The 15,611-nt window shown below is 41.2% G+C and overlaps 1 protein-coding gene across 1 annotated transcript in view; it reads right to left on the reverse strand.

Annotated features, from left to right (window-relative positions):
• Nucleotides 1-14,725, reverse strand: part of LOC310640812 (lipase member M-like) — a gene marked incomplete at both ends in the record, with an annotated part of 38,454 nt that extends 23,729 nt beyond the window's left edge. The window contains 4 exons of the mRNA XM_083363328.1: nucleotides 6,350-6,459; nucleotides 8,488-8,686; nucleotides 13,448-13,565; nucleotides 14,624-14,725. Of these exons, the coding sequence (XP_083219454.1) occupies nucleotides 6,350-6,459; nucleotides 8,488-8,686; nucleotides 13,448-13,565; nucleotides 14,624-14,725 (529 nt within the window). The remainder of the gene's footprint in view (nucleotides 1-6,349; nucleotides 6,460-8,487; nucleotides 8,687-13,447; nucleotides 13,566-14,623) is intronic.
• Between the last annotated feature and the right edge of the window lie 886 nt (nucleotides 14,726-15,611).

Consider the following 15,611-nt stretch of genomic DNA (forward strand, 5'->3'; position numbering starts at 1 on the left):
CGGAAGGCTAGCCGCAGGAGATGATGATCGGTCCATGACAGGGGCATAATCATTGGAGAACCCCCACCTAGATCATCTAACCACCGTCCAGATAGAAAAACAAAATCGAGCGTTTGACCCCCCCATGAGTTGGGCCCTGAATTACTTGCATCAGGCCCACGGCCGTCATGGAAGCCATGAACTCCCGAGCCAACTCTGATGATTCCCCCCAGGGATGGCAGATTAAAGTCCCCCAAAATCATAAGTTTGGGGAACTCAATCACCAAACCCAAGAGGATATCGAGAAGTTCAGACAGGGCTCCTGCTACGCGACTGGGTGAAAGGTACACCAGCAGCAAGCCCAACTGAGCCCTAGGGACACATCTTAGGAGGAGTGACTCACACCCAGATATCTGGACAACGGTGGCCTCCCGCGGACATAAGGTCTACCTCACAACCACCACCACACACCCGCCCCTACCTTGAGCCTGAGGCCGGTGGAGCACCTGGAAGCCTGGAAGGCAAAGTTCAGTCAGAGGGACACCACCCTCTGGGCCCAACCAGGTCTCCGTAATGCAAGCCAGGTCCACACGCTCCTCCTCAACCAATTCTCAGATGAGAGGAGCCTTATTAACTATGGACCTGGCATTACAATACACAAGCCTAAGCTCAGGTGGCTGCTCACCCTCGTTCCCGGAACCTCGGATCAAAACCAGAGAGTCGGAGCACATCACCGCTTGGAGACAGAGGGGACACGCTCCCAGATGTTGATATGGCCCTCTGTACAATCGCCTGCTGCCATTCCCAGACGTCATGGGGATAGAAAATCCCACACCCCACTCCAGGGGCCCGGAGGTGCCCAACCCAGGCCCCATCCCACCGCAATCTGTCCCGAGCCTGGACTGAGCCTGGACTGAATTAGTTGTAGCATAGAGTATGTTTCCTTCTGAAAGATGTTTATTTTTTTTCTTGAGGCATCATTCCTGGAGATCCTTGTTTAGCCTGGATGTGGGCTTCAAATGGAGGTACAAGGTATATTTTCTTAGCACTTTTAGCTGGGTGTAAAACATCCATTTTTGTTTCCCCCCTCCAGATAGTCTGTCAAAACTTTTATGGTCTCCAAATACAAGTCTTGTCTAGTGTTAGCAATCTTAATAAGAGTAGAACAAAGTTTCATCTAGTTTCTGGTCTTTATGTGTAGCCTTTATAGTCCAATAGGTTCCAGAATATGGGTCCAGTCCTAAAAGCACTATTTTGCAGTGATCCTTTGTCTCAGGCATCCAAGAATTTTCGATCAGGCAAAGTTGTAATCCACAGTATTCAAAGTGTTCAAAATGTTCAATCACCCTGAAAGCAGTTCAAAAGTCTCTCCCTGTCAGACATAGTCAAAAGACAAATTTTCCTTTCTCTCCCAGTAGTTCTTAAGATTTAAAAATCCAAGCTCAGTAGGTATTTATAGTACAAGAAGGTCAGACTGATAAGTATGATCAAAATATTTTCCTTTATTGCCACCTGTTCTCCATTAAGCTAGGAGTCACCAAGCAGCCAGGAAGCTAGTTATAGTGCTATACTCAAATCCATCACTAGATATCATTCAAAATCCATTTTCCACTCTTAAGACAAAGGGTTGATTTCTTATATTTCACCTCAATGATTTTTCCCCCAAAGAGAAATCTTAACAATTACGGTATCTCAGTTCTTAAATTTGTCAAAACTGTAGCTTTATATTACTTCCACTTCAGTATTATGTACTTCTGTCCTCCATAAAAAAAATTAAATGCCACTTCCGTTCCTCTGGAAGGGTGGGGCTACAATCCCCTTCCTTCTCATGTTTGGAGGTTTTTAGCTTCTTGGGATCCTTTCCCAGGAAATTCAGTTGTAAAATAGTAAAGAAAGGATCAATATTCTCACCCAGTTCCAAACATGCTGTTTACGATCTGCTAATTGGTGCTTTTCTTCTTCAGTTGTCAGTGGCTACTGGCTGGCCACAGGAATGTAGCCAGTCCTTCCCCTGCTAGTTTGGAGGGCTTTCCTCGAATCGAACGGAAAGACCACCATCTCTCCATGATTGACCAGGCACTCTCCTTCTTCATTGCCTCTTCAGGGAGACTTTAGGGCCTTTTAGAACTTCCAGCAGGGTGAAATTGGATGCGGAAGGCCAAACCGGAAGCCCCTGTATTTGTGTTGATATTTAAGTGATGGTGTTTGCTATATTCGTTTTGTTCCAAGATTTATAGATACCGTATTTTCTGGCGTATAAGACGACCCAGCGTATAAGACGACCCCTGACTTTTGACAAGATTTTCAAGGTTTTTCGTCTTATACGCCGGAAAATACTTACATGCCAGTTACCAAGTGTCCGACACAAGTCCGATTCAGATTGACTTCCGGTGGCTCCGCGGCGACGGAGGGAGCCTTCCCGGGCTGCCCGCGGCTCAGCTGGTGCTTTTTCGCCCGAAACAGCGCCGATCAGCTGTTCGGGTGAATCTGAAGCCCCCTCCTCGGGAGAAGAGGAGGGGGTGAGCCCCCAGGTGGGGGTTGAGTTCTCCGGGGCCGCCTGAGCTTGGAGCTTGGGCGGCCGAAGGATTGAACTCCCCCGTAGCCTGGGCTGCTCCCAGCTGACCAGCGTCTCTGCTCCGGACTTTATGGAGCAGAGCCAGGCGTCTGCGACCATCCCTGCTTGAAGGAGAGACTATGAAAGGGAAAGAGCAGGCAGAGCAGTACAAGAGGGAAAGATGAAGAGATGAAGAAGATTTTATTTTACTCTCAAGCTTGATGGACTTTGTTTAAAACTTAAAGTGAAAGTGCGTCACAATTGTAAGTAAAAGATGGCGGCTAAACCTCCCCCTAGAACTTTTCGGAGTGCTGGAAATTCTCCGGTGCAACAACAATCATTGCTGCAGGCGTTGCATTCTCCTGATGTATTGACATCGAAGGATCTTGAAAAACATACCCAGTTAATTTTGGAGTCAATGGGTGTTAAATTTCTACAGATGGAGGAGAAATTGGAGAAATTGGAGCAGAGAATGGAAGAAAGGATGGAACAGAAACTTAGAGAAATGAAGGTAGACATTTTGTCCTCAGTGCAAAAAGTTGCTAAATGTGTGGAGGTGCTGGATGATCAAGTGCAAGACTTGATTCAAAAGAATGCTTTATTAGAAGCAAAAGTATTGGAAATTGAAGATTTAAAAGACAAAATTGACAGTGAACAGAGCTTGGCCCAATTTTACCAGATGCAGTTTGCTGTGAGAATTAGAGGCCTAAAAGAGGATATTAAGGAAGATTTAAAGCAGCTGGTTTCTGAGGCTTTTGAGGGAGTATTGAACCATCCAGCATCTGAATTAAAACAAGGTATGGACAAAGTGTTCCGTGTGAATTCGTGGATTGCTAAACAGAGAAAGTTGCCTAGAGATGTGGTGGTTTATTTCGTAAAAAGGGAAATTAGAGATGAAGTTATACAAGCTGCCTACGATACCAAAGTTGTGATTGCTGGTCAACAAGTTTTGGTTTTAAAAGAAATTCCTCCAAAGATTTTAAAGAGAAGGAAGGATTTTATATTTCTTGTGCAAGAGCTCAAGCAAAGAGATATAAGGTTCAGATGGGAGATCCCAGTTGGGTTGAGCTTCATGTATGATGGCAAAAGATACTGTTTGAGTAATGTGAAGCAAGCACATGATTTTTATAATAATGTCTTGGAAGTAACCCCATCAACACTTCTGGAAGCTGCAGAGGGATCTGGAGAAGGAGAACATCAAGAGGATGAAGATGCACAGATAGACGAGAAGGGTACAGGAGGAGTTCAAGCTGCAACTCTTTTGGATGATCTTAGAGAACAGAGGGTGACGCGTGCTGCCTTAAAATGCTCAAAAAAGAAAAAAAAATAAGACCAGTAGAAATCTATGGAACTTCCACAAAATATTTATAGTTAAGTGGTAGTTGTGTTTTTTAAAAAAAAAAAAAAAGTTTTGGGATGCTATGTATGGTAATAGATTTTTTTTTTTTAATTTGGAATTAATGGACAACTTACTACAGAGGAAGAGGAAGAAAGTTTTGTGGGTTAATGTGGGTTAATTTGTGTAAGAACTATTTATTAATGTGCAAATGAGAATATGTTAAGGTAATAGTGAATTGTGGAAGAACATAGATGGGAATGATGCTAGTTTTCTTTTATCTTAGTTTTTTATATATATTTAGTATTATTAAGGATTGGTTTACTATATACAAGCTAGTGAGTGATGGATTTTAGAGTTTATAATTGTTAGTATATGATTGTTTATGATTGCCTTTTAGATATATACCTTGTATTTTGCTCTGGGAAGTCGGGGGGGGGAGGGGGGAGGAGGGGAAGTGGAGGGGGGGAGGTAGGGGAGGGAGGAGGGGGAGGGGGAGGGGGGGAGATAGGGGGAGGTAGGGAGGGGAGGAGGGAGGGGGAAGGGGGGTTTTTTTAAAGGAAAATTGTATTTTATAAAACTTTTCAATAAAAAAAAAAAAAAAAAGTCCGATTCAGATTCAGCCCCGTCTGATGCAAATGGTGCAAAGCCACGTGCTCTTCCAGGCCAGACTGTGCAAACAGCACACCAGAAGCCGCAACCACCGCGGGAACTCTGAGTCCCCGCCTTTCGGCAGCCTGCATGGCCAAGCGCGATTCGGCTTTGAGAAAGCATTTGCAGACGGAGCATCCGCCGCGTCTGGAGCCAAGCCCCGCCCAGGAGACGCTTGGCCAGGCGGGCCCGGAAGACGCGCTAGAGAGCCGGGCTTGGGGCAGCCATGCCGAGGCCGGCTGGCGAGAGCCACTGCATGGTCTGCGGGCAAGAGGGGCGCCAAGTACCGCTGTTCCGCACTCTGTGACCAGGCAAGCGATTCTTCCGGTCGGCGCGGGTCAGGCGGTGCCTCGGCAGGAGCAAAGGTGCTCCCTTCCTACTGTCTGTCGCGGCCTATGGGCGCGACATTCAGCGGGGCCCCTCTTCGCAACACGCCGCACGGGCCTCACCCGTCTCCCCTTGGACGTGCCTCCCTCGCTATGGGAGCCACTCCCGCCATCCCTGCACGCCACAGACGCAGGCCCACCTTGACTCATCGTGAGCCTGCCTTCCGCGCGTCGGCTGCTTCTTCTGACCATCCGACGCCGCGTCCGTCTCTCCAGCGATCGCCGGCCTGGCTCGGAGGCAGGGGAGGCTCACAAAGAGGAGGCTTCTCCCTCCCGTCCGAACCCCAGTGGCGATGGCGACAGCGGCGGCTCAGCTCCAAGCCATTCCGTCCCCTCCCCCGATCCGATGAGTGATTGACACACCGATGCCCGGCAGCTGGCCAGCGCGCGCACGCAGGACAACTCTGCTGGGTCTCGCCCGGTGCCAGCGGGCTCCGCGGCGTCCTTGACCAGGACCGGACCCATCCGGGCTGTAGTGCCTAGACACGGTGTGGGCTGGGAAGTTTGGCGGCGACATGCTGGCTGGGAGGCGGCTTTGGAGCGCGTTGCCAGGGACTGCAGATCAGAGAGGTGAATAATATTTTCCGGCGTATAAGACGACCCGGCGTATAAGACGACCCCCCAACTTTTGAGACAATTTTTATGGGTTAAAAAGTCATCTTATACGCCGGAAAATACGGTACATAAAGGATAAACTTGCAAGGAAGTGTCAGCTATCCTCCTCCTCCTCTTCCTCCTCCTCCTCCTCATCTTATTGTTGTTGTTAAAAAAGTGGCTTTCTTTTCCCTGCAGCTGAATATCCAAATTGGATTGATTTCCTTTGAAGATTGAAGATTGGGAATATGAAGGAATTCTGGATTAGAAGAGTTGTGAATTAATGGGATATAACTAAAATAGGACAGGGTTGGAAAGGTGAGCTATTTGCTCTTAGACAACAGGTAGAGAGAAGACTAATAAAAGGATATGAGAATGCTTTGCTTGCACCCAGATATCTCATAGCTAAATGTTAAAGATAATCTCATTATCTTCAGCAAGGACCAAGGGCCACCAAATTCTATTTGGTTGGGTGATTAATATCAAAAGACCAAATGCAATGTTTGTGATTAGTCTCACAAAGCTACCCACATTTTGCCTAAATCAAAGGTTGAATTTTCAATCCCCATCCTTTCCCTACATTTCTGCCATGCCTCTAATAGGCCCTAAAGCCTATATTCATGACTGGCTTAGTTTCTTCACTACTGCAGCATCTTTCAGGAAAAAAGAAAAAGAAAGAAATCAGTTATTTGCATTTAACCTCTAGCATATTCTTTTGGGCATATATTTCACAATAGATTAGTAAATGTATTATTGATCATTAAACAGCTATGATTCTATAATGCATTAATTATTGACTGATGCAAAGAAAGATGCAAAAATGAAATATGATTATCATCCTTAACTTACCCAATGAAGCTCCTTGAGAATGACCAATGTAATATAAACTATCCTGCTTTGTCTTATGTAGTATAAAGTTTATAGTTGCGGGAATATCATAAATTGCCATTTCATGAAAACTGTAATAGAGGGACACAAGCAAAGACACAAAACACTGTTGAGATTTATTCTGGTTGAGGGTAAAAAAATCAGAAGCCTGCAAGTTTTTTTTAAAATCTTGCCTTTATTGTTTTTTTAAATATAATTTAAGACGGTGAACATATCTTACACTCCTTCCTCCTCTTATTTTGCCAATAACAAGTACCCTGTGAGTTGAGTTGGGCTGAGAGAGAATGACTGGCCCAAAGTCACTTAGCCACTTTCATGGGTAAGGTGGGATTGAATCTCCTGGTTTCTGACCTAGACAGCATAGGAGTGAAGAAAACTAATTTTTAATTACATGTTTGGCACTTTACTTAAACTAACCCCATTAGATTTCCAAAGTAGTAGCTGTCTTTTAAATTGTTTCATTATCAAATTGCTCATTTTTAAAATGATAGGATTTGCCTTAATAATTAAGAACAAGTCAGGGAATACTGCACTGAGAGATCAATCTTGCTTCCATTTAAGATATTGTAGTCTCTTCTGTTCTCTCTCCTTCCTCGTATTTGCTTTGCCAGAATTTTGTGACTGAGTTTGTTGAACCTGTATGAAGTTTTTCCCCCTGTTTATTTCTCTTAATCTGTTTCCTCCTAAAAATGTACTTCTTCAAACAGCTGTTTTTTTCCCCAGGCAGACCTTCCTCTTTTGTATACATGATGCAATTTTGGCTTCATAGAATTTATTGTGGTCTTTCAAGCCAACTTTGACTACTGATGACTACAGGTAGTCCTCGACTTATGACCACAATTGAGCCCAAAATTGAGTCTCACTGTTGCTAAATGAGACATTTGTTAAGTGAATTTTGCCCCATTTTATCACCTTTCTTGACACAGTTGTTAAGTGAATCACTGCAGTAATTAAGTTAGTAATACAATTGTTAAGTGAACCTAGCTTCCACATTGACGTTGTTTGTCAGAAGGTCATAAAAGGTGATCACATGACCCCAGGATCCTGCAACCATCATAAATACCAGTCAGTTGCCAAGTGTCTGAATTTTGATCAAATGCCCTTGGGGATCAAAGGTTGTAACATGCAAAATGGCACCTATATCAGGACACAGCTGAAAGATGTGTAAATATAACGTTGATGACTGAAAGACAGTTTATTAAAAAATTTACAGATGTTATATGTACAGTTTGTTATACTCTGTCCTCTGTCATAGAACGTATTTTAAGTTTTTGTTATTTCTTTCTGTAACATAAGGAAATACTAATAGTAGTGTTGTAGCTAGGGAAGTTGAATCATGTCCACTTTTATTTTTAAATGTACATTTAATAAACTTTTCTAAAAAAAAGGTCGGAACGTGCAAAACAGTCATAAGTCATTTTTTTCAGTGTTGTTGTAACATCAAAGTCACTAAACGTACTGTTGTAACTGTTGAGGACTACTTGTACATGGACCATTTTCTTTGCAACAGTTCACAAGTGGTTTCCCATCAGCTTCCTCCCAATGGGCTTTTGTGCCTAAGGAAGGACTAGAACTCATGATCTTCCAACTTCTAGTCCGGAGCTGTTCATCCCTAAACCAAGCTGGGTTTCATATAGTAACTGCAATTTAATATTTGCTATTAATATATATAAAAGTTTAACACTAATTTATTGACACTAGGAGGCAAAGTGCTCCTAGCATTTTGATCTTCATAGCACCTGGAACACCTTTTCCTTTTGTGGGAAAAAGTGCAGGCATGTGCAGTGCAGCTACTTTAAAGTGTTGCAGATAGGCAGTACATCCACATTCTGCACAGTTCAAATGACATTTTAATGATAAAATCTGAATTACTGATAAACCTTAATGAATAACTGATATTGAAACTGGAGGAAAATATCTTTATGTTCTATGGGCTCCCTAATTTAGTGTCATAAATCCAATGAATCTGACAATTCACTCTGAATATGTAATACAATTTGAAAAGTTACTAAAGGATACATCTCCCATTCTACAAAATCTGATCCATTTCTCTGGGGAAAAAACCTGCTTTTATTTATTATAAACTGTTCTGAGTTTACCTGAAATTCCAGAATTCTTCTTGGTCAATTGTTAAGTTCTGATGTCTTCTAGACCAGGTAGTTCCTCTGTTATTTATTATCCAAACATCATAGCCAGCATCTGCTAGAACAAATCCCAGGCTATTTCTGGGAAGATTGATGAGCCAACTTCTTCCTTCAGTCACAAAACCAGATACCAGTAACACAGCTGGTTTAGGCCCTTGAAAATAAGCAACCTTAAATATTATATCATTTAAGGATCATTCTAGCAAGGAACATAGTCTTTTTATTAATATGGAACATCACAGTTCTATCTTTATAATATCTGTGAAACCTTGAGGCTGAATATGAGCATAAATGTATGAAGGCTGAATGAAAAGTAATGTTTGCAATTTTACAAATTGCCAATAGATGGTAGCATAGTATTGACATGCTAGAAGCTCAGACTATTCTTTAGTACCTTTTGTTTCACTTCACTTATTGAAAAGTTGTTATGAGAAAAGTTAGTGTTGCTATTGTTTGTGAAATGGAAGCCTTAGTGAAACTCATTGGTACATTTTAAGCAACATGCCATGACTGAATTTTTAAGTGCCAAAGGAGTCTATTCAAATGAGATTAATAGTTGAGTGCAGGTTGTTTATAATGATGACTATATTGACAGGAGCAATGTGCATGGATCCAAAAAAAAAAAAAAAGCAAAGATGGCAAATAATGAAGAACTTTTTTGCATGAGCCAGAGCAAAGTGGACAACTTGTGACTTTCAAGTGAGAAAAAATTAATGAAGTGATTAAGGACAATCAGCAGATCACTTAAAGCTTGGGATTTCACAGGAAATCATACATCTGGTCACATTATTGATATTCTTCAAAATTAGACAGTTTGTGCAGGATGGGTTTTCACATGCTGACGGCAGAGGTGAAAGCTTCATCACTTGAAATTTGCCAACAGTTGTCATAATATGTGGCTCACTGTATTACCCAAACAAGCATTAGTCCAGGAAATATGATCACAAAGTTTCACCTGCAGGGGAAAAGGATGGAAGGAATACTTTTGTGGACATGTATCTGATTCAAATGAAGAATTGGAAAGGACTATTAGGATTTGGTTGAAGAAACAAAATGTAGAGGTCTTTTCTGTATGTTTTCATTGGTATCCTTCAGTCTTGAGAGACTATGGTATCGTGCTCTGGAAAGAGGTCCTAAAGCAGCATCTGGTGTGGCTAAAAAGGCCAATTCGAGAGTGGCAGTCCCTTCCACACTGAGGGCAGATACAATCTGTCCCCTGTCCAGCCCCCAGATTTCGCTGGTTCTGGGACTGCCTCTTTGCCTCAACCTGCCTCACAAGTGTCCCTTCGAATTGGAGAAGACCATGCTGCATCTTTAGCCTCCGAGCTGAGCGATCAGAGGTCAAGGTTTCCCAGCTGTTTATGTCCATTCCCAAGGCCTTTAGATCCCTCTTGCAGATATCCTTATATTACAACTCTGGTCTCCCTCTGGGGCGCTTTCCCTGCACTAGTTCTCCATACAGAAGATCTTTCGGAATCTGACCATCAGCCATTCTCACAACATGCCCAAGCCAGCATAGATATTGCTGTTTCAATAGTGTAAACATGCTAGAAATTCCAGCACATTCCAGGACTGCGCTATTTGGAACTTTGTCATTCCAGTTGATGCCAAGAATACGTCGGACACAGTGCATATGAAAGGTGTTTAACTTTCTCTCCTGCTGTGCATAAAGGATCCAAGACTCACTGCAGTACAAGAGTATGCTCAAGACACAGGCTCTATAGATCTGGATCTTTGTATGTTCTGTCAGCTTCTTATTAAGCCATACTCTCTTTGTATAAACCAATACATTTATTCAGCTCAGTATCTAAAGAGAGAGTGTCGGAGATGGTTGAGCTGAGGTACACAAAGCCATGGACAACTTATATATATAATATAATATTATAATATTATATATTGTAATATTATATATTATTATATAGTATTATATATTATAATATTATACTTAAGGTAAATGTAAAGGTTCCCCCGGACATGCGTGCTAGTCGTTTCCGACTCTAGGGGCCAGTGCTCATCTCTGTTTCAAAACCGAAGAGCCAGCGCTTGTCCGATGACATCTCCATGGTCATGTGGCCGGCATGACTAGACCCCAAAGGCACACGGAATGCTGTTACCTTCCCACCGTAGTGGTCCCTATTTTTCTACTTGCATTTTTACATGCTTTTGAACTGCTAGGTTGGCAGAAGCTGGGACGAGTAACAGGCGCTCACTCTGTTACACGGCACTTGGGATTCGACCCGCCAAACTGCTGACCTTCTGATCGACAAGCTCAGCGTCCTAACTCACTGAGCCACCATGTCCCTTATGTTATACTTATATAATAGCAATAGAGGAAATGTTTCAAATACGTGCCCTTCAGAGTTTGGGAGCTAATGCCAACATGTTGACCTACAGAAGGTACAAATTCAATGAGGTCTCAATATTGATGCATGTATTACAAAACTACGAATTCACAAGGAAAGCCTTCCTCCCACCTCAAGTGTGATGCATTGTTTATTTTATTTTTGTGTTGAAACTGCTGTGGAAAAAATGGTTTGAAAAGTGGTATGTAATTCCGTAAATGAAAAACAAATTAGTTACCATACTTGTCCCAGTTTCTTTAGTGCCAACAGAACTTTGATGCATATCAAAGCTGATTGAGTAATAACAGAGCCACATGAGAAACTGGGACTGTTGTGGAGGGCAGACACATTATTATGATGGTGCGTAGGCTCACACACATGCAAAGCTGATTGAGTAATAACAGAGCCACATGAAAAACTGGGACTGTTGTGGAGGGCAGAAACATTATTATGATGGTGCGTGGGCTCACACACATGCACACGTTAACTGGGGGGGGAAGCAGTTGCCTTCAAATTAAAAGCAATGCAGTTGTATTGCATTCATGGCATTCACTTATTTACATTTGATTTCTAATTTCTAATTAACCTCACACAGGCCAGACAGGAAGAGCCAAAGGGCTGGATGTGACCTGGGGTCCCTAAAAGTCCCAAGTCTGATTTAGTTACATATTTTAGGGGGGAGGGAAGGAAACTAGTCCCTGCAGTTTTCTTGATGGGTTTTTTGTGAAGTGGTTTGTCATTGCCCCCTTCTAAAGCTGAGAAATGATGACCAGCCCAAGGTAATCTATCTGGCTTGCTGCTTTAGGCAGCACTTGAACTCAGTTTTCAATTTGTAGCCTGATGTCTTAGCTACTACACCAAACTGGTTCTCATCTCTTTTACATCATCTATATACTGTCAGGTACAAAGAATCAGGAACACAAGTTTAAATTATAATTAAGATTATAAAATACTCAAGACATATCTCCCCTGCCTCTTCGTTCCCCGATGCAGCTGACAAAGTGAGAAAGAGCCTGTGGTTAAATAACTGCCTAATGTGCCATCAGCCCAGGTTCAAATGTCAGAAGGGTGTGGCTGACTCATGAGAACAAATAAGTTTGAAATAGCTATATCAGTCTCCCTTTAATTCTTTGTTAGCAATCCAAAAAATTTACGCAATTAAGAAGATGTATTGCTCAAGCCTATACACAAGAATTTAGTCAGTGTTCAATACTAAATTGGTACTAGATAAGAATCAGTAGAATTCAAGAGGTGTTGGACTTAGAGGGTGGAAATTTAATGATTCTAGGCTGATGACTCACTTAATTCTGCCCTCTGGCTCTTCCTGCTGTTCTTTTACACATGCATACAAACAAACAAACAAAACTTACAAACAAAACTCTTGGATGGAAATTATTCTGAAAATGAAGTAACTGAAATAGGGAATCTATAGGGTCTTCCTGCTTTCATCAGGATAAAGCATGTTTTCCCCTCCATATGGATACTCCCTTGTCATGGAAGAAGGGCTTGTATGTTTTATTAAGGTTGAAAGCTATGCTGGACGTATGCCACCAGAAAGTATACTGGAAAGCCAAATAGGTCTCAGCTGAGGAACCAGACTAAGAGTAGCCATAAACCCATTAACTATGATAAGACAACAGAAAAAGAATCCCATACCAGATTGGTTGTTACTCAGGTTAACAAGGACCATGGTAGTTGCTATCCCTGGGCAGCTGTTGAAAAGTAAGTTACTGGGTTGGAGAAAGACCCAGCAAAACATTCTCCAAGAAAATTTCATAGAAAGGGTCTCAAACATGTCAGATAGGGTGCCCAACTTGCTTACACAGCCAGTGACATAAACAAATGTCTGTGTTATACAGAGATAGATTGGATAGCCATGTGGAATGTCAAAGGAATGAGCCAGGGGAAATTAAATATTGTCAAAGACAATCAGGTTGGAAATTGATCTCCTGGATGTCAGTGAACTACACTGGTTGGACAATGGCTTTTTGCAATCTGAAAACTTCCTTTTCTATTATTCAGGACATGATACCAGGAAAACAAATGCAGTAGTCTTTATTGTAAGCAAGAAACTAGAGCAATAAAAAACTTCTTAAAAAGTCAGTGACTGAAAAATGACCATCAGAATTTATGTCAAGCCACTCAGCATCACAATTATCCAAATTTATGCCCCAATGACTGCTACAACAGAGCTTGAAATAGAGGGCTTTTATGCTATAGTCCAAGAAACTATGGAATAAGTTCAAAAATACATAGTTTACATTCTGAGCGACTTCAGTGCAAACGTTTGCAAACAAGTGGAGACAGGAATCACTGATCATTTGGATTAATGACAGATTAAGTTCTAATAGAAGGGCACCAGATTAAAGATATCAGAATAAGTCTTAATTAAAAGACATCAGACCTGATCTTGTCCACACTATTCCTTCTGTTTCTCATATTTTTTACTTCTGATTTCATGACTTTGAAAATGCTTTTCCCTGATCGCCTGACTTGTATTAGTACAGTGAATCTAGCAGACATTTGCCTTAGAAATACTGTATAACCATACTAATAATTCATCTCCAAAATACCTGTCTTTTCAGGACTGTGTATTCCATTAGGAATTCTGTTTGCTTTGAGATAATAGCCGTCACTTGTCAGGATTTCATGCTCTTCACTAGGGTATCCCCAGTACTGAATGATTTCACTCTGCAGGGAAAAAATGAATCAACAATGCCTTGAAAAAGCTAGATAGCATTCAGGAGCATTACTACTCTAACTATTTATAATGTGACAAATGTTTTTTTTAAAATAAGTGGTCACTATCTAAGTATTGTCTTTGTTTTTACTAGATGAAGGTACTCCTTCTCTTCTTTGCCCCATACTTTCCCATTATGTAGGAATAGGAAGGTATAATCTAATATTTTCAAACTTGACAACTTGTAGATGTATGAACCTTCCCATGCCGGCTGGGGAATTCTGGAACCTGAAGTCCACATATCTTAAATACTGGTATAATTTTCCCCTTTGTGCACAGTGGGATCTCCCTGAACTAGAAGTTAATGCCAAACCAGCAACATATTTTCTAAACTCCAAAGTAGTTGTGCTCTGTCTAGCCAAACATAAAGTGCTTGGCTAGAAAGTGCAGACAATTCTGTTTTCACAAACAGAATTGTAAAAGAAGCACAATTTGCAGTGGGTGTTTCAGTACTATTGCCATAATGATGATATGCCTTTTTAAGATGGTCAGTATGATTTAATCAAGCAGCATGATTGCCTAGTAATGAAGACACTTGCTTTCCCACTTGGAAGTTTGAGAGTTCAATCTTAGGTAGTGGCGGATGTTTAGAAAAAATATCTGCTGTGAACTCCGTGTGGTGTCAGGAAGGACATCCAGACAATACATGCTTAGCTCCATCCAGTCACCTTGACTCTACCCTGAATTAAGGGATTACATTCATATGTTGTGGAGACTATAACATGCAGGGTTTAAATGGTTTCAAAAGCAATAATAGATCATTGATTATGTGTCTTGCAAAAGAGCCAGTTTGATGTAGTGTTTAAGGTGTTTAAGGGCCATTAAAAAGGAGGGCTTTTTTAGTGTTAGTTACTCAATTAATCTGGAATTGGAAGTTGAATAATACATTTCAAAACTGTCTCCCAAAAAGTCAGGAACTTCTGTCAATTCAACCCTTTTTCTTGAGAAACTGGCTGAATAAATCATGAGGACCCCTTCCCCTTTACCACCACCCAGATGAGCAATTTACAATGTTCATCAGATGTTCAGGATTCAAATTTCTTCCATTTATAGATTTTTCTGAGGTCACTGCTTGTTGGATTAAGCATATCACCACCCAAACCAGCCACATTGTGGATCTCTGCAAAGCAAGAACATGCAGAAACAGTTGTAAAGCTTTGTCAGTATAAGCCCTTTTCAATACAAGCCCTCTAATCAATTAATAGAGCAGAAAGATCAAACTACCATCTTAGTTGTACCATCTTGCATAAGTACAAAGAAACCATCATAGGGCTTATAAAAATAATGTCTGTGATCCACCAGCAAATTAATATTGCAATGCCATTTGTTTATTGTATCTTATTTAGATAAGATATTCATAACAGCTTTTTAAGGACCAATAGTAGGGAAGTGTTCTTCACAGTCATTGGGAGCCCAATACAATAAATAATATAAATAAATTCCAATCAAGAAAGTGGATCTGAATTTAAGTATTAATAGAACTGAAAGGCTGATCAGGTGACTGTGATGGGCTTACAACCCCATTTTCCTTTGGTCATTAAGCAAATCACCACGGTTTGAAAGCAAGACATCATGTGAACATGATATACAATTTTAATTCTGCTTTCTCTATTAACTCTACTTGTCATAAGCCAATTCTAAAGCACCTGAATGTTAGACTCATGGTCATGGAACACCACAATGCCACTGCAATACTCATAAAGGCATTCTGTAAGGATCGGTTGCAAAACTATTTTCTTGTATGCTAATTGAATGTTATATTTCTGGGCTAATCCTACTGTCATGGCAAAATAATGCAACAAAATACAAAGAGTGTTTTATTACTCTAAAGCTAGGAGGTTACGAGTCACTGCTCTGTTTCAATTAAAAAATCCCAGGACCTAGAGATGTGAGTTTACATAGCTCTCACATAATATTGTTCTATTGATTGCATGTAATGTATTGATTACATTTGAACATGTGCACATACTAGCAGCAGATCCCCAATATAGAATCAA

The sequence above is a fragment of the Vipera ursinii genome (assembly GCF_947247035.1).
Source record: "Vipera ursinii genome assembly, chromosome: 5".
Lineage (NCBI taxonomy): Eukaryota > Metazoa > Chordata > Lepidosauria > Squamata > Viperidae > Vipera > Vipera ursinii.